General features: G+C 32.7%; 1 protein-coding gene across 5 annotated transcripts in view; it reads right to left on the bottom strand.

Annotated features, from left to right (window-relative positions):
• The window catches only part of LOC125061296 (vascular endothelial growth factor receptor 1), a 41,171-nt gene extending 20,376 nt beyond the window's left edge, over nt 1-20,795 (bottom strand). For 2 of the 5 annotated variants that reach the window (XM_047666654.1, XM_047666656.1), the window contains exons 1-5: nt 20,444-20,795; nt 2,880-3,218; nt 1,649-1,761; nt 1,301-1,445; nt 422-561 (exon numbers count right to left, since the gene is read on the bottom strand). In XM_047666654.1, coding sequence (XP_047522610.1) covers nt 422-561; nt 1,301-1,445; nt 1,649-1,761; nt 2,880-3,218; nt 20,444-20,510 — 804 coding nt within the window. In that variant the 5' untranslated portion in view covers nt 20,511-20,795. Of the gene's footprint in view, nt 1-421; nt 562-1,008; nt 1,142-1,300; nt 1,446-1,648; nt 1,762-2,879; nt 3,219-20,443 lie in introns of all 5 variants that reach the window. The other 3 variants (XM_047666655.1, XM_047666653.1, XM_047666657.1) reach the window with 3 other exon arrangements.
• Between the last annotated feature and the right edge of the window lie 4,042 nt (nt 20,796-24,837).

Here is a 24,837-nt window from a genome sequence, read left to right as displayed (position 1 = left end):
TACAGAGTGACCCCACATCTTTACGCAACGCCAAAGGATCAAGCCGCTCGGAGAGGGATTGGTCGTCGACGATTATTATTATTAAATTGCTGACACCCATTATAAAAAATAAAAAAAAAATCATGGCGATTAAAAAGAGTGGCGGAGAGTTGATTTGAGAACTGGCAGTAAATGTAAAATTAGAAGCATTAATATGTATTTCTTTAATGACGCATCTCAAGTGTACATTGTGTTACCTACGTGAATAAATGTTTTTTGAATTTAAGTATTAACACAAGTAAAATGACCTTAATCTAATACATCATACGAGTATGACCCGATTTTGGTAATCAGCGTGTCCTGTGACACATAGGCCTCTTCCAGCTGCTTCCATTCTTTTCTGATGTTTATGAGTTAAACGTATACGATATTTAAATCTTACCTTCGAGAAAGGCAGTTTCCATACAAGATACACAGCGGTATTCTCTTGATAAGTTACCGTACAGTTCAGTGAAAAAGTCTCTCCTTTAATGAAATATGGCGATTCAGCTTTTATGCTCGGCGTAGGAGGTTTTTCAATTTCTAAAAAATTAAAAAAGTCATAATCCACCATGTCAAAACACAATTTACATTAATAGTGATTTTAAAGGTAAAATTTGCTAATTAAACATTGATACTTGTAACCACAAATTAACAAAACAATCTTATTAAAATTAAAATTGGCACAAAAAAATTGTTATAAAAAATAGTTTTACTTATAAAATTCTAAACGTAAACAAAAATCAACCAAAGCCAACAGAAACAATAAATTGTAATCAAATCAAACTTAAATTATCAAACTTAAAAAAATGTTAGTAAATTAGTTGTTAGAAGTGAAACACAAAGAAATAACGCAGAGCAAAACACCAAAAAGAAGAAAGCGGTAAGCTTCACAATGTGAGTACATATAATACAACCAAATTAAAAATACAGAACGAAATACTCAGTGACCACACCACGCCAACATCTAGACCAACTATTTCTACTTACGAGTACTCACTAATCGCCATAACATTAGGTCACCGCGCTGTGAAGTACAATTATAACTGGGCTCTTTTGCTTTCAATAAAAATCCAATCTTTGGAGAGTACTTAAATGTATCTGGTGGCTTTTGACTCTGCAGCTATTATACCATAAATGTTGTTAGTCAAAGTACAAACTAATCATACTCTTCAATTGTTTTAAAATTCAACCAATCGAAGAATACAATTTGTTACCACAAATTTATTTAATCATAAAATAATTTTGTGGTTCACGGACAAGTTATAGTATTTACACCTACGTTTATGTACAAACACATCTTTCGTTGTGGTAATGTTATGTCTCGTAAAATCACAATTGAAAAATGTTATTTGACTATCCAAAAGTTCGCTATCGATGGTGAAACCAATTTTCGGGCTATAACTATATTCGCTTTCTGGAAAGTCCTGGATATTAAGAACGTTGTTATCAATTCAAGCAATCAAGTACTTAGATCGTAAAAACATGCCTAGATCTAAGTGGGAGTTAAGCGTTAGTACTACTTGAAAATTTTAATCACTTGACATCAAGCAAATGTTATTTGGCATGCAATTTAAGCAACATTTGTCGTTTTTATCTTCGCCTATTATACTCATTGTTATATACATACCCCTATTAATTGGACAGAAACATCGGGCGTGGTAGGTTTACATTCTATAACAACCTTTGAGTTACCTATTGATATCAACATTTCTCTGAAAGGTGCGAATAGACTATCCGTACCTAAAATAATTTATACATTAACAAGAGAATTTATCTATACCAAAAAATATTTAGACACTAGTAAAGAGTGACAGGTCAATCAAAAACATCTGACTAAACGTATACGTTTTAAAGAAACAATTGAATCTAATTTAATCTAATCCCCTTTAAAAACGTTCCTTTCCATTTACGTAAATGTACGAGTATATGTAAGCTACATGATCTGTATTAAAAGGTTCCTCTCTTATGTTAGTTGATACATGAGTTTTATTGACGCTCTCAAGTCTATATCAATACAAAATTTCAAAAATATCGTCAAGATATTTATCAGACCTAGTTAAGGGTCAATCAAAAACATCTGAGTCTGACACACGTATACGTTTTAAAGAAAGGATCTGTCTTTATTTTAATCTAATCCCCTTTAAAAACTTTCATTTCCATTTACGTAAATGTATAATTACGCTACATGTATTAAAAGGTTCTTCTCTTATGTTAGTTAATATAGCAGTTTTATTGACGCTCTCAAATCAATACAGGATTTAAAAAATATCATAGTGTTGTCTGTAATTGACATAACTTTGACACATTTGATAATAAAACAATTTTTTTACCGGATTGAAGTTATGTATTTACAATTATTTTTCATAATTTTAAATTTAACCGACGTTTCGCGTGCTTTACACCGTGCGTGGTCACGGTGACTGAAGACAAAAGGTGTTGAATGTCAAAAAGTATCACAGCTGTAGAAAAAGTTGTATTATCTGTATTTGTTTCCCCGGAGTTGGTATCGACTAAAAGATGAAATGTTTTGGCAGAAATGGCTCACGGTGTCCTCTATATAACTTTTTCTACAGCTGTGATACTTTTTGACATTCAACACCTTTTGTCTTCAGTCACCGTGACCACGTACGCTGTAAAGCACGGGAAACGTCGGTTAAATTTAAAATTATGATAAATAATTGTAAATACATAACTTCAATCCGGTAAAAAATTGTTTTATTATTAAAAAATATCGTCAAAATTTTTATCAGACCTAGTTAAGGGTCAATCAAAAACATCTGAAGACACGTATACGTTTTAAAGAAACAATTGAATCAGTCTTTATTTAAATCTAATCCCCTTTAAAAAACTTTCCTTACCATTTACGTAAATATATATGTAAGCTACATGATCTGTATTAGTGGGTTCCTCTCTTATGTTAGTTAATATAGCAGTTTCGTTGACGCTCTCATCAAAGCAGGCATAGTAACCAACAGAAATTCTGCTAACGTTGACTAATTCTAATACAGTTTCATACTTATATTTAGAGTCAGATAGCGCCACAGTTGTTTGCTCATTGAGCAATTGATTGCTATATTCGGGCAATTCCTGTTGTTTTATTTGTACTTTTTTATTAGATCTGCATATTATTGTGAAATTTTGTCCCTTCTCTAATGTTATTTCATCCGTAGATGGGATTATTATCGGCCCGTTTGTATCTGAAACCAGAATTGTGTTACATTTTATCGGTGTTGTGTACAACCGCGCCTAAGTTTAACATAATGAAAGGGAATTAACTTTTCATGGAAACTTCCCTAGGCTAATTTGTCAAACGCGTAATATTATCATTTATCGAGTAGTTCATCATGTTAGGACAAACATGTGAACAGTTTCATTAGTGAAAGGGATTAAAACGATGAATCTATTAGCTTTTAAAAAGTACAGTGAAACCTGGGTAAGTGGGACCTGGATAAGGGAGCGTTCAAGTATTACGTAACGAAATTTTTGGAGATTATTGGAAAACCCCCCCCCCCATGTAACTCGCCGTAACGTTTTTCAGTACCCAAGTACAGCCCTGCGATTCTGAAACTCACTTCACGAACTCACACAGCGGTTTTCGCATCGGCGGTCGCTCTCAAATCAGTCGTGAAGCAGTCATTTTATGATTTGGCATTCTGAAAAGGTGGGAGCTTGTACTTTATTGTTTATCAGAATGCCAAATCATAAAATGACTGCTTCACGACTGATTTGAGAGAGACCGCCGATGCGAAAACCGCTGTGTGAGTTCGTGAAGTGAGTTACAGAATCGCAGGGCAGTACTGTACTCGAGTATAGTAAAACGTTTCGTGACCACCTAGTGACTCTTTAGTTACTATTATGTGGTGCAAGTCGAAAATAATAATAACAATAACGCGTAATTCAATCCCCGCCCCGCATCGTAACGTTTTACAAAAGGACCCCCCCCCCCCTCCCAAAACTCGTTACGTAATACTTACGAACGCTCCCTAAGAGAGAAACCTCTATTATTGAGAGTTGCAATGAGAAACTTTTCCATTGAATTACCTCTGTTAATGGGACTTTTCGAACCTGATTGAGATTTGAATTCTAAGATTTTTTCTATGTTTATCTCTATAATTGGGAGTATGTAGCCCAATTCCCTCCATAAGTGAGATGAATTGGGACAGCTTTTGTGAAGTCTTTGTTAACTTGGTTTGAAGGCCTGGACAAATTGTTGGTCGCAGAGCTAGTGGTCACGTGATAATAAGTGTAGCAAAAAAAATTCGAGATCAAAACGGCACATAACTTTAAACCTTTAATAACGGCACAAAACTTTAAAGCTTTTAACTGGTGATTCTATGAATTATGTTTACGAATCTATATTATTGAATTTTTTGTTGTCGAATTGTAAAACTCTCGCGGGTTTTTTGTCTGTTAAAAATAGAATTATTAACGCGCGTTAACACTTATTTTTAGACTGTAGCCAAATAAGCTCTAATTAACATTGTATGATACCATTGCGGGGCAACGGGACATATCTATTTATTTTACTTATCTCTAGTCAAAGCAATTGATATTGGTGTTTAGTCTGTGTCGTTCGTCTTTTAGGTATACACGCCGGTTCGAAAGATATTGCTTCACCGTACAAGCAAGAGCTAATAGTATGATTAAAAAAAACCACACGCACAGGTGGGGTTTTAACACACGCTTAGACTAACACATAAATACTAGTCCATCGTATTTAGCCTTGTTCTACATCACAATTGTAATAGATTAATTAACAAAAACACTTTTAATTTGCCTGCGAGGGTGTGGTTTTGGGGAATTAATCCTATCAAACGAACAATTGATCTGATCAAACTGTGGAAACACAATCAATTAACTTATTAGCACCCCGTTGTTTTCTGGTTATGTTAGTAATTGTGTTAAGACTGAATAATAATCTATAATGATACGTTATAGTAACAATGTGATGAAATTAAGTTTAAATAATATAATGCATCCCTTATATATAAAGACTGCCACATCAAATACATAGATATTTATTTTATTTGGTTGGACAATTCACACCAATTGACCTAGTCCAATGCTAAGCTGGTGAAGCTTGTGTTATGGGTACTAGGCAACGGATATACATACAGAATTATACATAGATAGACATATAAATACATATTTAAACACCCAAGACCTAAGCACAACACCAAATGCTCATCATATCGATGTTTGTCTCAGCCGGGGATCGAACCCGGGACCCATGGATTCGCAGTCAGGGGTACTAACCACTAGACCAATGAGCCGTCTAATATGAGACATGAGATAACAATATGAATATCATTGAAGTTTACTGAAAAGCCTAAAATCTAAGGGTTTGACTTATTAACTTACTTTCCCTAGTGTAAGCGGTGTTTCTTTTATATACAGAACAGGACACCGTCCGAAAGTGCATTGGTTCACAGCCGGGGATCGAATCTACAATCCCAGACATGAGAGTCGCACACTAAAGCCACTAGGCCAAAACTGCTCATAATATAATGGTTCTAAAAACGTTATTCTTTTGTTTTCAATCGAACTGTTTATAAAACATTATCACAAAACGCAAAAGGAAGTCTAGTATCTGAATACACAGTATCCTGTTGATAAAAGAACAAAGTTACAAGCTCTGAGCTGTATAATAAATATATTTACCATCCCAAGTTAATTCGTTCGTTGTTACTCTGATAACTGCACTTTATATTTTAATTGAAGTTTTGGAAGTTAACGCGTAAAAACACTTTCAACTTAATGTTACATGTTAGAATTTTTTTTACATCTCTTTCATCTATAGCTGTCTTTATCAAAAATGTATAGAATCTTAGAATGTTTCGTCATAGTCGTAGAATAGTGACGGATCTGACAAATAGTAAACTTTACAGGGCAGCCATTTCAAAATAATGTAATCATGTTAGTTATATTTTAAGGTACGTCATTGTTTTTATTGTTCTTTTTTGTGCATTTGTGTGTTGGAATCATGTTAGTTTTTATCATAACTATTTTAATTCAAATTCTGTTATTATGAAAATTGGCATACAAGCAAACAAAAGGGTTTCTTTTGAAACAAAATAAAAATAATAACATTATATTACACAGTTTTCACACGTGTTGCTATCAAATACGTCACTGATTAATTTGAAAAACACATGGATTTTATTTTAATATAGCCGTAATATTTAGTCAATGTAGTGTCCAAATATGATAAAAAGTGGATTTTGTTTTTTTTAAATCCGACATTCTTCTACGATGATGACGGTTTCTCTTATTTTTAACATTGAACATCTTCAGTCCAATAATGCGTTCAATATTGACGGGGCTCACTATTGCAGTACGTCTACAATGTTTGATTGTGCATGTGTGGAATGTTTTTACGCCATTATCAGCCGTATCAGCATGCCGGCGGTAATAGAGGGAAGGCTGTATTACCCTTAGATGGGTCATTGCAATGGACTACATGTGCCCTTTTTATTATATAATTTAATATACTCTAAGCTAACCTTCTAATATAATACAATAATATATCTAAGACTGATTGATTAAATATTTTTTTATAGAACAGGGGGCAACGGTTTCACTTCAATAGATTACAATCTACCGAATGATAATACGTTAAATTGTAATAGTCTAGTCGACAAGTTGAAAATGGAACAAAATAGAGATACTACTCTTAAAATTATGTGCGATAGCTCATTGGATCCGGAATGACGTCTAGAAAAATGTGCTAAAAGCGTGTATTAGCACATAAAAAATTGCAAAAGTTATAGACCATTAAAGATGAAAAAATAATGGCATTTAGTTTTTTGCCAATATTTAATAAACTTTTAATATTTAAGAAATTTCAAATAAAGATTCTGAAAGAGGAGGAAATTTCTAATAAAAAACTCCTGACTCCCAGAACTCTATCTCCATTATTTATAATGTTAATTTAACGCTGAAAATAGGTCTGCGGGTGACATTTTTAGGATTCGCGCGTGGCGTCAAAAGCGACTACGGCACATTAATTAATTTATTTAAGGTATTGAATATTTTTTTTTAAATTTGAAAAAATTATGGTGTGTTCTGAACACTATAGTTAATTTATTCCCGTTGAAAATTTTACTTAAAGTTAATTTTTCAACAAGTTAAATAATTGTTAACTAACGAAATTTTCTCGAACGACCGTCTTAATTTTAAGTGAAAAAAAATGTTTAAATAATGGTCGTAAAAATATTTCGCTTCGTAGAGCCTTTCTTACATACATACTTAACAAGATCGTGCCATAAAAGTTAAAAAAATATTTATACTTTGTTTATAACAATTTTTTTACTTAAACAAAAACTTAAAAATCCATGTAATGATGTTAAAAAAAATTTTTTTTTTCTAAATCATCATATAATCGTTTTTTTATTAATACAAGATATTTATTGATTTGCAAAAAAAAAATTCCCGCCATTTGTTGATAAATTTTTTTTAAACAAATTGATTAAATCAATATTTTTTAAAAAAATTTTAACACAACTTTATTACATTAAAAATTTTATGATTTTTAAAAAAAAATTTTTTCCTTAATAACAATTTTTAATTGTTTATAATCGTTTTTTTTAATTTTCTATTGTTTAAATAATTAGTTAAGAAATTTTTTTTCCTAAAAATCATAATTGACAGTCTTCTATATAGTAACAGAAAAAAATTTTTTTTTTAATCAACAATTCTATTGTTTATTAACTTACCAATTTGTTATAAACAAATATTCAACTTTCGTTTATTTTTTTTCTAAAATTAACAAAAACAACCATATATAACAAAGTATAGAATTTTTTTTTTTTAATTTTAAATAAAAGTAATATTCATGATAATCAAAAAGTTAATAAACAATAGAATTGTTGATAAAAAAAATTTTTTTCTGTTACTTTATAGAAGACTGTCAATTATGATTTTTAGGAAAAAAAAAATTTCTTAACTAATTATTTAAACAATAGAAAATTAAAAAAAACGATTATAAACAATTAAAAATTGTTATTAAGGAAAAATTTTTTTTTTTTAAAATCATAAAATTTTTAATGTAATAAAGTTGTGTTAAAATTTTTTTTAAAAATATTGATTTAATCAATTTGTTTAAAAAAAATTTATCAACAAATTGCGGGAATTTTTTTTTTGCAAATTAATAAATATCTTGTATTAATAAAAAAACGATTATATGATGATTTAGAAAAAAAAAAATTTTTTTAACATCATTACATGGATTTTTAAGTTTTTGTTTAAGTAAAAAAATTGTTATAAACAAAGTATAAATATTTTTTTAACTTTTATGGCACGATCTTGTTAAGTATGTATGTAAGAAAGGCTCTACGAAGCGAAATATTTTTACGACCATTATTTAAACATTTTTTTTCACTTACAATTAAGACGGTCGTTCGAGAAAATTTCGTTAGTTAACAATTATTTAACTTGTTGAAAAATTAACTTTAAGTAAAATTTTCAACGGGAATAAATTAATTATAGTGTTCAGAACACACCATAATTTTTTCAAATTTAAAAAAAAATATTCAATACCTTAAATAAATTAATTAATGTGCCGTAGTCGCTTTTGACGCCACGCGCGAATCCTAAAAATGTCACCCGCAGACCTATTTTCAGCGTTAAATTAACATTATAAATAATGGAGATAGAGTTCTGGGAGTCTGGAGTTTTTTATTAGAAATTTCCTCCTCTTTCAGAATCTTTATTTGAAATTTCTTAAATATTAAAAGTTTATTAAATATTGGCAAAAAACTAAATGCCATTATTTTTTCATCTTTAATGGTCTATAACTTTTGCAATTTTTTATGTGCTAATACACGCTTTTAGCACATTTTTCTAGACGTCATTCCGGATCCAATGAGCTATCGCACATAATTTTAAGAGTAGTATCTCTATTTTGTTCCATTTTCAACTTGTCGACTAGACTATAAGCAGTGCGTTGAGGTTCACAATCTTTCGACAGTTCACTCGCGAGGTAGATTACAATCTAACGGTGTTTACAATTGTACGGTGACAGATAGATATCAAATATCTAGACTTATAGTAAATTGGCACTGATAGCCTAGCGGTCTTATTAAGTGGCAGCTAGGTGAGGGGTACCGGGTTCGATTCCCGGTTCGAGGGCAAATTTTAATTTAATTTAAATTTGTTCTCGGCCTTTGGGAGGGTTGTGCGGTACCGGGCGAGTGCTTAAACCGTACATGGAGGACACGGTCGTATTTCTAAAAGACAAGCACGAATTATAAAAAATCCTATACTTGACGCTGGCTAATGCACAAATCGTGCCAGAGCCATAAAAAAAAATTGGCACTGTCATTTTATGCGCAGAAGTCTTTGTGTACTATGCACGAACTTTCCCCAAAACAAAATCCGGGCCAGTTACGTGCTGAGAGTAATGCATTTGTTTATTGGTATTTATAGATATACAATATATGTTAACCAAATAAGGAAATATACTGAAGTGACTGGAATAAACTGCTTTTACGAGTAAGACTATCCATTTTTTTTACTTCTTTTAATTATTGTTGTTTTTTTTATGTTAATGTGATGTAAAAAAACTATATATATACACAGTTAAATATAAAAAATCTTTTTCTAACGACACTACCTATTACAAGTATAAGAGTTTGTTACGCTTTCACGCATAAATAGCTGAATTCCTACGGTCTATGGAGAAATATCAATGTGAAACCTTTTTGCAACGTTTGCGAACAAAGGTCGACAACACATCCACTAGCCCCCGGCGTTGTAGGTATCCATGGTCGGCGTTTAACACTTTATTCCGAGCCTCGTAGCTCTCATAAAACAAACATTTCCACGAACAAAAACAAGAACAACACCGAGTATAGAATATTTAACCGCAAAATAATAAGGAAAATATAATTTTAAATACGGTCATAATTTAACCTAGTTTCTTTCCAATAACTCTCAAGTATTTATATGATTTCATTCATTATTAATAAACAAATATTATTTTTGAAAGCTTACAGATTCACATTCTTTATTGTGCTACCAATTACCAAACAATTATTCCATTCTAAATCACGAGAATATATAATTAAACTTTTAGCTGTAAATTTAAAAACAGGTCTCTCAAAAGAAAGTTCATATTTAGTTGATCGATTCAAAAAAAGTAAGTCATGTATCAAAGAAGTGTTTTTTCGTTATTAAAGTACACATTTTGGGAATTTATTTCTTAAAAATAATACCGTCCAAGAGCGGACCGTATCTCATTTTGGTTTCTTCTATGTTTGCCATAGTCATTTTGTACGATGATTTGATATTTTAAAAGAGTACCGAGAGTGAACGGTGCTGTTTAACTAACGGCCTGAAAGATGTTCAGCCGTAGCGTTTGTTGCAAGATTTAATAAACTGACAGGCTAATGCTTAGGCCAGTCGTACGATAGAGTCATTATATGGCAGAAATAAAAAGATAAAGATATAACATAAAAATATTGGTTGTTTGTAAAGTAGGTTTACGATCGAGATGTTTACGTGATAACGTCTTATTGGTGATATGTATAAGTTTTTGGGAAGTAAGGAATTAATGAAGATAACAATTTTTTCAAATTTTAAATTACATCTATCGTTTTATTCACACTTTTGATGATAAATTTCGGGTGTAAAATGACAAGTTTACTTATTCGACTATGATATACATTTTTCTTCATACATTCACGGAATTATTGGCAGCGCTCGAGATGAGACGGGAGATCGGTCCGTCTCTCTCTCGTTATACCTGCGATCGCGCTCGTGAGGTTTTGGTGTGACACAAGTTTCTGAACATGTCACCCGACTAAAACGATTTTAAAGACGTTATCACGTCAAAAAGGATTTGTTTTAAAACTAAATTGCATGAAAATTTGGAAAACACCATCAAAGTTGTGGTTTGCCAACGCCATATTGACCGTTTGAAGTATTTCGAGTTTGAGTGTGGCAGAAAGTGAAATTAAATTTAAACTAACAGTCAACAGGCTAGGCAAGTAATTAAACGTCATCGATCCAAGACCTAGCTGTTTAATCAACTGGCTGAACATCTTTCAGGCCGCTAGTTAAACGGCGCCGTTAGTTAAGCGGCTAGGCTTTTCATTGAACGGCTAATTAAGCTAGTTGGCTGCGACATATTATATAAGTTCACAGGTAATATGTACCCTTTTGTGGTTTAAATCTGATACGAACGAAACGAAGACATTTATCAACAAATATGACGTGGGTTTTTCCCGATTGTTAAGGAAATAGGCAATTAATAACAAAATACTAATTTAAAAGACTTCTACCGTGTGCGGTGATATTTTCCCTAATATCCGCTTATAATTCGCGCTTATAGTACTGTAGTCTAAAAATATTACAGTTGTAAACATCATACAGAAGAAACGAGTGAGTTCTGGGCCTCAGGTTACCGTTTCTGATCATTTGTTTCCAATGTCTATTGTATATAGATGAGCCTTCTGTACCTGACTACTTTTTGGGTGTAAGGCATGTCGGTTTCCTTACTTTTTTCCATACGAGCGAGTGTTAAATGCGCATAGGAAATCCATTGGTGCACAGCCGGGGATCGAACCTACAACTTCAGGTATGAGAGTGGCACTGAACTGCTCACATGTTTTTAAGTCATTTGGGTCCTAATAAAATACAAACAAATTACGTATTGATTATAATTTAATACACATTGTGTGACCTTGACCGGTCGTTTCACGGCATTTGAGAACCCAAAACAAATTCATGTTTTGCGCACTAGCAAAAGCATTATTATTATATGCGCGATTAGTATCTGACTTTAGATCTTAATATTTAAACATTTAAAGTGTTTGGAAGGAGAATTGATCGATTAAAGAAACAACTATTACAGAAATAATTTTGTATGAAAATCTTTCGACTTTTGTAATTCTATTGTTTTTCATTTTACACATTCGTCTAACTGATGTTTTGGCAATTTCCGATAAGACATTTAATAGCAGCTGCAATTACTATTGTACCAAAAATCTCAATCAATGCACATAGATTTGACGACTCATTGGTCTAGTGGTTAGTACCCCTGACTGCGAATCCATGGGTCCCGGGTTCGATCCCCGGCTGAGACGAACATCGATGTGATGAGCATTTGGTGTTGTGCTTAGGTCTTGGGTGTTTAAATATGTATTTATTTGTCTATCTATCTATAATATGTATGTATATCCGTAGCCTAGTACCCGTAACACAAGCTTCACCAGCTTAGCATGGGACATCATGTTACGAAATTTCTGCCCAAAATAATATCCAAAAATTAATATACTCTTCGGTACTGGCCTTGAATACACCCATTTTCCATGCATTGTCGGCCTTTGAGGGAGCTTGCAACGAAGTTTTAATAAAAATAAATCGTGCGTACGTAAGGAAACCCCTATAAATCGCCAACCGGTTAATCAAGAAGGCATGACCTACTTGGTACTAGGTGAGTCTTGGGTTCAAGTCTATAAATGAATAACAGATAAAGAAATGTTAAATCAATAGGATATGTCACTTTTATCATTTGTAAGTAATAAGTATGAATAGTAATATTATGAACCATTGCGAGGCTATTTAAAAAAATCCAGTTAAACTTGTATGTTTCCTGCCTTTCTATTTGATTTGTATATGTATTATAGTGGTGACGAGGTGGCATAAATACCATTGCATGTAATTAAATATATATCTATATATATAAAAGAAAGTCGTGTTTGTTACAACACTTATAACTCGAGAACGGCTGGACCGATTGCCATGGTTTTTGATTTGTTGGATTTGTTTCCGTCCCGAATAGCAGAATAAGCAATAAAATATCGGATAAGTTATCGAATAACAATTAATTAATTAATTAATTTTACGAATGCAAAAACCATATGGTGCCATCTGTTGACAAAACTACGCATCATTTTATGTCGAATTCGTGTCAGTTCAAGAAAATCCGATCTTGAGGTGAATGAGGAGATGCATAACCATGCTTTGATCCTGAACAAAAGATGTTGGATATCAGAAAGTGCTTAACATGCAGTATCGCCATATTGACGCTAGAGAGAAGATGCCTAATGTGTAAAACTGCCATTCTTATTTCGCAATGGCAAGCAATAAAACATTTCTGTACTTGCAAAAAAGTTGTATTAATGTAATACTTAACATTAATGAAATCCTAAAATAAGTTAAATTAAAGTAACAACGATATTAAAGGTTGTAGGGCGGAACGAAGTTAGCCAGGTCCAACAGGAACCAAAACGGTTTTCTTGCCGCGCACCACAACTTCATGGAACCAGCTGCCGTTCGAGGTATTTCGTTACGACGTACGGCCTTCAAGAGAAGATCACCCTACTTCAAAGGCCGGCAACGCACTTGCAAAGCTCCCGCTCGCCGTCCATGGGCGACGGTAACCACTTAACGCTAACCTGCGCTTTGTCCCATAAAAAATCGGTGGAAAAATAATGTGTTAAATTGGGTAGTATGTTACGAATCTTTTGATAGCTAACTATATCGCTGTTATAATGTTAAGGTATTCACAATTTTACGGTATAACGCACGTCATATTATAATAACATTCTAACAATTTCATATCCCTACTGTAACTTGCATTTATTTTTAGTTTTAATAATTTATCTCTGAACTTATTTAATATTTGTCTTCCTTCATTATTAAATCATCGTTTCTTGATTTAAAAAAAAAACTTGTGGCAGGGCTCCCACCATAATAGCAACATATTATATATATATGTATATCGCCTTAACATTAACTGTTCTTCTATCTTAACATTAACTGCACAAAAACCAATGTAATAAAACTATTTTTTTAACTTATTTTTACTATAAAGTACTTTTTCGGCTCTTTCTATAACGCTGTAATGAAAAGAGTCAGATATATATGAATATAGAGGCATATACCTACGTGTTTAATTTATTTTTATGCGTAAAAGTGTAAATAAATAAATATATTTTCCAATAATGAATCAGACCAGACAGTTACCGTGAAAATCTGTGAGTCATGGTGACTCATCGCGTCTCAAGACGGGAGTCTGTAGTAATGTATCGAAAAACCATAAAGTACAAACTACTGACTCACTGATAGGCTTATAGTACGAATTTAACTCAATGCTAATTATAATATACAATAAGAATTGTACGCGAGTCCATAAAGAACATTGATTAAATTGATTAAGAAATTATTCATTACAATTTTCGTCTTGATATTTAATTACATTTCAACATATGGAACTTCTGTTACACCATATATAAACTGTTCGCTTTTCCGGAATAAAATCATAAAGACTAAATTTTTCATATTTTTTGTTTTACTTTCCCAATTTCCTCGAAAATGTAATTAATCGATTAAGAAATAATTTTTTACAATTTTCGTCTTGATATTTTAGTACATTTCAACATATTGAACTTATGTTACACCATAGAAACTGTTCGCTTTTTTGGAATAAAATCATAAATAAAGACTAAATTTTTCATATTTTTTGTTTTACTTTCCCAATTTCCTCGAAAAAAAGTCCTCTTCGAGTTTTGTACTTAGCATCATATTTTATTATTATTTATATATATATATATATAAATTCTATATGCATCTGACCCTTTATTTGTAGGCAAGACGTGTAGACACAGGAGTCTGGTGATCAGACGTCGAAACGGAGAAAGAAAATTGTTACACGGTTTTGAACGCACTTCCCATTAGGGATAAGTCGCTCGCATTGACCACTAAGCTAACACTGCATAACATAATATCTACAAATAAATAAAATATATTACAGTACTTTTAATGATACAATTTTAATTCCTGGGGTTTGTTGTGTATATGACAGACACAAATAATCAATTATTAATAAGCAGTAACAAAACCCAATGGCGCTACAACCTTTTTAGGTCTGGGACTTAGATTAATGTATCTGCTTCACGATCGGACGCAAAAGGACGTTTATTAGTTAATTATTTAATATATATAATAATCTAACTAAAAGCACCTGAAACAAAAATAACCTATGGGATATAGGCCAGCACGCATAAGCATCGAAGGAATTCTAAGGGGCCATCCATAAAGTACGTCACACGAATTTTAGGTCTTTTGAACCCCTCCCCCCGTCCTTGTCACAGGTTGTCACATTTTTATAACCCCCCCCCCCCCCCCCTCTCTTGATGTGACGTCACACATTTTTTAAATTCATGTATGTATTTAAAAATAATCGTTGTAATAACAACTTTAAACAATTCGTGTAAGGTTGATTTTGCAATAATATATGCTTGTAACTTATAGAAAGAGACAGAAATAGTGTTTCGGGACACTTTCGAGCGTTACTTTTATTCGAGACTGTGCATCTTGGGTTTTTTGTATATCAATGGTTTTAGTATTTTAAATTTTAACATGTGACGTCACAAAAGTATTGACCCCCCCATGCCCCTTGTCACACGATGTCACACTTCGGTGATACCCTCCCTCCCCATTAACGTGTGACGTACTTTATGGATGGCCCCTAAATTGTATTCACATTGCTGCTTACTCAGAAAATCTACGAGAGCTGTGTGACGTCACACGGACTCTGGACAGTAAGCATGGGCCTAGGAAAATACCCAGAATGCTGTTTTATTTCCAAATTAGTTGCGCATAATAAATAAAAACATGTTTTTTATTTGAATTGGCATAAGAGAATTACATACGAGTATAAATACGGGTTCATTTACACAGTTTTGAGTACGGCACAAAGCCGCATTCAATATTATAAATAGATACCTATTGATCAAAAATAGTATTTAATTACATTCAATTTTATCATTTATGGACTTCGGTTTTGTTGTGGTACTAAAAGTACCTACTAACCACTTTTTTATAATAAATGTATTTTATCTTTTATTTCTTTCTCATCTCAAGTTCTATAAGAATTACGGATGAAAAAAAAACGTGTGTGTACTTATTATGTACACGCGTTAGAAGTTATACTTCTTTGGCGTAACCAGATAAAAATCTTTTTAAAATTGTATCTTTCGCCTTATAAGTGTGTTATTAGTGTGTGTAGTGTTTCTTAGTTAGTGTAAATAAAGTTTATTTAAATATCACAAACACATTATTTCTACATAATTAAATAAATGGATATTTTTATGCTAACTTCAGGGTGTCGACTGTCGGTTTTTTGTGACGGTGTGCGAGTGTCGGTTTTCTGTGACGGTGTACGGGTGTCAGTTTTTTGTGATAGTTTGCTGCGCATCGTAAAAATTTACTCTCATTATTTTTCCTTAACGCGCCAAAAGAAGTATAACTTCAAAAATATATTGTTTTTTTTTCTATGTAACAGGGGGCAAACGGGATCTGATGTTAAGTGATACCGCACATGAACATTGCCAGAAGGCTCCCAAGTGCGTTGCCGTCCTTTTAAGAATTGGTACGCTATTATTGAATTAATATTGAAGGAGGAAGTCGAATTTGTTCGGAAAATTGAAATACTTGAGTGGGCAGCTGGTTCCACATTTAGAAGACGTTTCAGGTTAAATCGTTTCCTTCTTATCTCGATAAAGTTTGATATCTCATCTCGCAAGATAAGAGAAGTTATGCAACATTTTAAAAATATCTTGTATTGTAATAATACTTCAAACTTCATAGCGATCACGACCCGTCTCGCCCATGAATATTGTAAACAAAAATATTACCGAAGCCGGGGCGTATTTCGCGAGACGTGTGATGTGAAGTTTGGAGATAGAAAAAGTCCCTGGACACTATGGCAGGGGAGTAGAAAAGGAATTATTTATAAAAAAAAGAAAAAAAAAAAGCGATCACGACCGCTCTGTCATGAGTGTACCGCATAGGAAGATTGTAATGATAACGAATTTTAAAAAACTCTTTAAATATGAAATTAAGCTGTGATTTACTGTTTACAGTACGTCTGTCTGAGTCAATCTTTAGATTTGACTAGGATTTAATTGGCGCCACAAACAACAAAACCTCAATACTAAACTAAAACCAATTCAAATGTTTTACGGCTTTACGGCGCCATTGGACGCATATAAATCACATTAAAACTGTATTTCATTTAAATAATGCGCAAACGTGTATTTTCAAAATCCAGCTAGACTAATTAGTACGGTTTTGTTACCATGGTTACAAATCTTTTTAAAATCAGGCTGTGATTCCGAAAGGAAACTCACCATATTTGTTCGGATTAATACCTACAGCTGAGTTTCATCATAAGACGTCGAGGCAGAATACAAAATGCCATCCGTATCACCTCGATATCCGTCATTCCACAACTGAGCGTTTCTTAAGGCAGTTTTTTCTGCGGATTTAGGGTCCTTCAAGAAAAGAGCCTACCAATTCTTAAAAGGCCGTCAACGCACGTGCGAACCTTCTGGCAATGTTAGTGTCCATGGACAGCGGTATCACTTAACTTTCACGCCGCTTGCACACAAAATTTCACGAAAATCGGTCGAGCCGAGGAGGAGATATTAGATTAGATAAAACTTGGAAAGTAAGAAATAATACAGTCTATAATTTTTTTTGTAGGTTACATCGTCTGTGGTAGCTCTATATGTTTATGTCTTATTTGAAAATAGAAAAGACAAAGAACGATAAGACACGTGATATAAATCAGCAATCTTATCTTCAATAATATAACTTAATGATAAGGTGTTCAGAATAACTGTGTCTGATACTTCTTCAAATAAATTTATTTATTTATTTTTCAGTTATAACACATGTGTTGACGTATATATAAAGGTTTTTAAATGATTTCAGTACTGTTTAAAAATGTTTAAAAATGTTCCGTACACTTAGGTTGGTTGCAAATTTTATACGTGATATGAAATATTATATCGAAAACTTCCCCAAGTTTGCAGAACTTTTGGAATTTTTTTCACGACCAAAACTTATTTTTAACAATGTTCCGGACCGCAGAGCAGGTTGCAAAATTTTATAGTTTGTTTTAATACCACTCCCGACCTTACATCAAAATTTGAAAACTTTTGGAATTATAATGAATTAATTGTCTTGACTGACTGGACTATAACGCTAAAGTCAAACAGTGAAAAATCTAACCATTTTATAATTTTTATTAGTAACATTGAAATAGGTTTATTGTTACAGTCTGGCTTGACATGTGTGTATAATCTGTCGCTAGATGACGTAATCAAAAATATAATCAGGCCACGACAGAGTCTGTCAAAAACGATTTAATTATTTCATATTTGTTTTAGAGTTCAAAATTAAAACGTTTCGCGTGCAAGCATTCGAATCCGTTAGTTTAACATTCGTTAGTTAACCAAAAAGTATATTATGTTACAGATAATATAATTATTTACAATATTATAAAACATTTTTCAAGCAAAGCGACAGTTAGCCTTTGTTACCTTAAAGCTAAATCAGTTTTACTAAATTGCTTTAATCTTTTATCGTCGTAACCAAGACGCGACGATAAATAACATTAATATATTAGTTAACAGCATACATAAACTGATTTAGTTTCACTTTCAACCCTATTAAGGACAAAGTATTTAGTAAAATATGTGTATGAAGGATCTTAAAAAGTTCCTTTGGTGTTTCATAGAACGTATCCATACCCAAGCGATTAATTATTAGGTGGAAATATATAAAGCGTAGTTATTCCTAGGATGTTATCCGCCTGTATTTTAAAAGATCAGGCAAATTCTTACAATTAAATCCGTAACCTGAGATTAAGAGTCGAGTCTTAGAATTTTCGTATGTCAAATCCATTTTTTTTTAAATAATAATATAAAATCTATAGGTGCAATATTTGTAAATATGTGAGCACATAATTTAGTTATCGGCTGCATTGTTTTTATAACACATATATATTTTAGTATAGTAGTTTTTTTATTCTGGTACATGGTCGTCACATATATCACATCAATGTATACAAAATATTTCAAAAACTATTTTAAAAGAGTAAGTATGGAGTTTTTTGCCCATTCTTCTCCATATGAAACTACCTTTTGGAGTCATTATTTTTATACATTTTTAACTTATAATTTTGACTTAAGTGCCTTTTAAATAGGCCTAATTGAAATAAATGATTTGACTTTGACAGTACATTATCATCCTCAGCGCTAAGTCTCGACTCTGAATACCCTTAAACTCATGATAGAGTAACAATATTATTAATTGAACATATACTATGCTTGTAAGTACCGACAGTGTTATGCGATGACATCAGTATACATTCTAGCCTAATAATGGAACAAGGAAGTATTTTTTATGACTATGAATTGCAATAACTAGGTTGCCGTTGTATTTACCGCCTCCGTGGCTTAGTGGCGTACGTGTAAAATATTCCTGGATCGATCCCAGCGAAATATTTTGTAGGCACAAAGTATTTTCCTCAGACAATACGCCCCATTATAACAAAATTACATCGCTGATTTACAGGCTTAGCTTTAATTTGATTTTGTGTTTTTCATTGTTGAGATGTAAATTATATTATTGTAATCTCCATTGTAACTGTTTTAGCCGATTTTAAAAAACCCGAAGAGTTTAACAATTCGACGTGTAATTTTGTAATTTGAATATAAATTTGCTTTTGTCTTTTATTGTTTTCTTTGACACATTTTTAAGTAACCAATAGAGGTAATAAAAACCTTTTCAGAATAATCAATGTTCTAACCTCGGTTAAAACTTATGGTTAAATACTAAAATTGGACAGATAATATAGAATTAACAAATTTAAATCATACGAAAGGCCACGGACCCTACGAATAGCTGAGCCTAGAGCAAATGAATTAATGTATATTTTATATAGACAAACATAATTTTCGCGATTAAATGGGCATATAGTAGGAATTCTTCACGTTCCGAAACGGTATTTGAAAACATAACAATGAGCCAAAAATATACTCTTGCAATGTTTTAACATAATTCAACACGAACTGGCATCGGGCATACCACTCATGAGAGATTTGAGATAAACATTTGGTCCGTTACAAAGCGAATAAAAGGCACGTTTTGTTGAATATTTCTGAGTCACCACGTGTATGCAAATTAATATAAATCGCAAAAAAACATTTGATTTTCAAGTTTAATGAGTACAAACTTTAAACGGGAAGTTTCCACTTTCGTAAAATAACGTTATTTCTAGCTGTAAGTGTAACACATTTAAATAATATACGATGTAAACAAATTCTATAACAAGGTGTTTCGTGTCGTGTTTTCCACATGTTACCTTGCTTATTTAAATGTAAAGGTACTTATAATTGAAATGTTTTGTTGGAAACGAAGGGGCCATTTATCTCGTTGCTAACTAGATGTGTAAATTATTATTAAATACTGTATTCCTTTACACAAATGGCTTTGACATCTATACTGACTTCTTAGTGACCTTCACTCGAGCAAGATGCAGATTAGTTTGCTTATTGCTATAGCTACAGAAGTTATCGTGCTAAGAAAAGTTAGTTTACTCAGTATTAACAATGTGTTTTCAAACCTGCTGTTGTCAAGCATATTAATTGTAATCCATACGGTAATAGCAGCCAAATCCTAGAGTTAAACATTTTGGCAATTCAAATTAGATATATAATTCGCCATTCATTGTAACACCATTTCTATTTTAAACAATCAAGCGCAGTCAATCACAATTGATAAACTTTGACACTTTGAACACTGATTCACTGTTTATACGGTAACAATTTCACATGTCGTTAATTGAATTGCACTCACGAAGTAATTAGGTCACAGTAAAAGTTTAGTATACGTTGGTAATACTTTTTAATAGTAAGCGAGCGTACACGACCGGTTCGCTACAAACTTTGTGTCGGAATGTCGCACGATTCACGATTCACGAAGTTCGACTTTGAGCGCGCTGTGTTCGCGTTCGCTGGAGTTGGGAGCGCCAAGAATGACCTCGCGCGGTCAAAGCGAGATAACAATAAGGCTATACCAGCTGTCATTTAATACCGTAATGTCTTCAATCAAGATAAACATTTTACATCAATATACTATTCATATAATATTCATTGACTAAATAGGTAGTTTCACTTTTTATTGTTTTATTTTATAACTTTGTTTAATACGCAAAATCATGTTTGAAATCTTAAAACATGTCAATTATAGCTATTAATACCCACATACGTGATTGAATTATAGCAATAATTAATTTACTGTTTCCTTGGGCCATGAAGTCTCATGGGTCTAGTAAGGTCAAAGAGGAAATAAAATGTTAAACATGTTGTCATTACATACTTTATAATACAATTCATAATTAAAACATAAGTACGAAATATGACTCGTAGATCCAAAAGTCGACGAATCAATGACAACAGAACACGTTGAAAAAAGATACATTTTAAAAGAAAACTTATCAAAAAACCCTATGCAGTCTAACTCCCTATAAAGGATTGTAACGTTAATAAAACGTAATTAGTATATTTTCAAGCGAAACTAAGAGAATATAGTTGTGATATTAAATCAAACATACTGCAACAAAAATGATACGCCATAACAACTGTTACGGTTAATATTTTATGTTTGCACAACGATAATGTCTGATAACATTATGATAGGATTTCTAATTATTATACATCGTGTAATTGTTTAACAACGGGTTTATTTTTATATTTACTCAACTCCATTCCGAGTAATACAAAGTATTTGGAGAATTTTTTTTCTCACTTTCAGTTGAGTACGCTTAATTATCATAGTGAGGTCGATATTAGATTCGTGTCCGTCTTCTGATAAAAGAAGAGCTGAGGAAAAATCTCGTTGCACTTCAATTCACTAACAGAATCGCCTTGACAGAAAAACAGACAGACATAACATTTATTACTAACGGAACGCAGTAAATAATAATAATTAAAGAAGAAACAATAAAAAATTATGAAAAAACAAGTGTTAAAGTGTGTATATGTGTGTGTGTTGTGGTTGTAACTGGCCCTGGCTCAGCTTTATGCTGTGGAGCAGACGTGTTCCACAGCGCTGGTCATTCTGCGGTCTGCCAGAGACCACAGCAGTAAGTTTTCGCCTCAGACGCAAAAAAAGAAAGAGAATGTAATAAATAATAATAATAATAATAGTAGTAAAATAATAATAGTCAAAGTTAACCGTGTAAGTGAAGAAGTCTTGTAAGTTGTATATAAGTATATAGTAAATAAAAAAATTAAAATAAGAATATTTGTTACAATAAATAGAGAAATAAATATTTTTGTACTGATTAAAAACTAGGTTTCGTGGGATTATTGTTAAGTTAGTTACATGTACTTTATAACTGCGACAAAAATTAGATTTTCGTTGATTGATGCTGGTAATTTCAAATGAAATCTTATATATGTATATTTTATTTCTATATAGCGTGTATTTTTCCAATCTTTGTAGCATACAATCGAGAGGAAGTGAGAGAATTACACATATATCCAAAGAGTTATATTTAGATTGGTGCAGTTTCCCGGTATCATTATTATTATTAAAGCTTTATTAATCAATTGGTTAGTTTGCATTCCTTAATATTAATTAATTTAGTATTTAATTTAGTATTAGTTAAGTTAGTATAAGTTAACAAAATAATATACGTTAGGTTTCTTTTTAGTGGTCTAGTTCTTGTGACCCCTTTTAGGGTAAAACCCTCTTCAATATTTTTCCATTTCATTTTGTCTTGAGCAACATTCCTCCAGTTTTTCCCCGCTAGTTCTACAATGTCATCTGTACATCTTTTCTTTTGTCGTCCTATACTTCTTTTTTCAGTAGATCTAGTCCATTCTGTTTTTCTATTAAATACACAATAAATATATTAATTATATCGAGTCACTAGTGTTCCCTATTTACGTATACGGCGCAGAACATGGGACTGCGCATCTGAAAGGAGGAGTATTAATGCTCTTGAAATGTGGTGTTGGAGGCCCGATCCCTGACAACGAATGTCACGAATGTCAATTGTCAAACAACTACAACTAAGTACGTCTTTTTTATAATTGGAATCTCTTCGGAGCGTTGGCTAATAAAAAATATTATACAAACAATATTCCGTGAATACTTTTTAAATCATAGAGATCTTTGTCTTTTCTCAGTTATTATCGATTTCGCAGTATCAATGTAACGCAATCGTTATCAGTGATAACATTTACGGTCGCACTATTCGCAAGGATTAGCCTTAAACCGAAGTTAAGTGCTGTCGGAATATTATATCCATTGCTCGGCTTGGATTTCTGCACAAAATTTTAACTATGATACCCAAATATAACCTTATACGTCGTTCCACAACTGAGCGTTTCCTAAGGCAGTTTTTGCCGCGCACCACCACTATGTGGAACCAGCTGCCCACTGAAGTATTTCCGAACCAATTCGGGTCACTTAGGGTACTTGTAGAAAAGAGCGTACCAAGTCTTAAAAGCTCGGCAACGCACTCGCGAGCCCAATGACATTGAGAGAGTCCATGGGCGAAAGTATCACTTAACATCAGATGAGCCTCCTGCCCGTTTGCCCGTTGTATAAAAGAATCTTTGCTCTTTGCTATGACAAGTCTCTCTCTCCAAGTCACATTGCCAAGCAGGCTATCTACTGGAATTCCATAGGCAAAAGAAAACGTATACAAAACATGCCAACGAAGCAAAGCAGAGATGAAAGATGCTAGACCTGATAAACTTAAAACAGCTGCTCAAAACCGATCAGGCTGGTCTAAGACTAAGACTCCAACATAGGTCAACCTCGACTCCTTAAGACAAACTTATGTTTTTACATACAAATAAAAAGTGTATTGGCTCGCGCTTGACGATTCTCACGAAAATTCGTCATTTCGATACAATTTTAAGTTTCCTGAATTTAAAAGTTTCTTATGATATTTCCTTTTCGTAAGTATAAATACTTTATAAAATGGCCCGATTGATATTAATTAAACATTTGCAGTTATATCGAGCAGTGTTGGCCTAGTGGCTTCAGCATGCGACTGAGGTCGTAGGTTCGATCCTCGGCTGTGCACAAATGGACTTTCTATGTGCGCATTGACCATTCGCTCGAACGGTGAAGGAAAACATCGTGAGGAAACGGACATGTCTTAGACTCCAAAAGTCAACGGCGTGTGTCAGGCACAGGAGGCTGATCACCTACTTGCCAATTAGATTGAAAAATGATCATGAAACAGATTCAGAAATCTGAGGCCCTAAAGAGGTTGTAGCGCCACTGATTTATTTATTTATTTATGTCGAATACCCTTCAACGCGGGCGCCGCTTGGACTCTTGTGTCAGTTACCAAGAAATGGACTAAGAAACAAAAGCTATTAGTTTGTAGGTATATATAGGACCGTTTATGTCTCATGTGCCTTATTTCCACTTAAGATTATTTTTATTGTGACATTTGCTACCTTACTCTTCTTAAATAGTAGTTGTTGAAAGAAATACTTTGTAAACGCAAATTAAATTATAATTTTTTACACAATGTAACAATTGAACCCATGTACAAACAAGCTCTCTTAGTACCACTGATGTTTATTGCTCCAATGACGCAATTCCACTATTTCGTAATCAAGTCAGTTGTAATGAAGTGGGGGCATGACACCCCACTGATTGACGTAACCACCTCACCTTTCTCCTATAATCAAAGTAAATATTTGCGCTAGCCAATTTCACTACAAGGTGGTGACTTGGGTTACCAGGGGTCTTGTCAACACAACATTAACAGTCGCGTATATCCAAAATAATTAAAGAATTAATCTCTTGTATTATAAAATGCTTTAAAATACTTGATTTTATGAAGAAAACCACTAATTTCGAAAAGACTTTCACGCAAAATAGTCTTAAACGTCCGGTGTAATACAAAAGTTGTTTTAGATATCTAATGACTTTTTTTTAAAGACAATTCACACCAATTGACCTAGTCCCATGCTAAGCTGGTGA

Source organism: Pieris napi, chromosome 23 (genome assembly GCF_905475465.1).
Source record: "Pieris napi chromosome 23, ilPieNapi1.2, whole genome shotgun sequence".
Taxonomy (NCBI): Eukaryota; Metazoa; Arthropoda; class Insecta; order Lepidoptera; family Pieridae; genus Pieris; species Pieris napi.
Note: the sequence above shows the minus strand (reverse complement) of the source record. Positions and strands in the feature narration are given on the sequence as shown.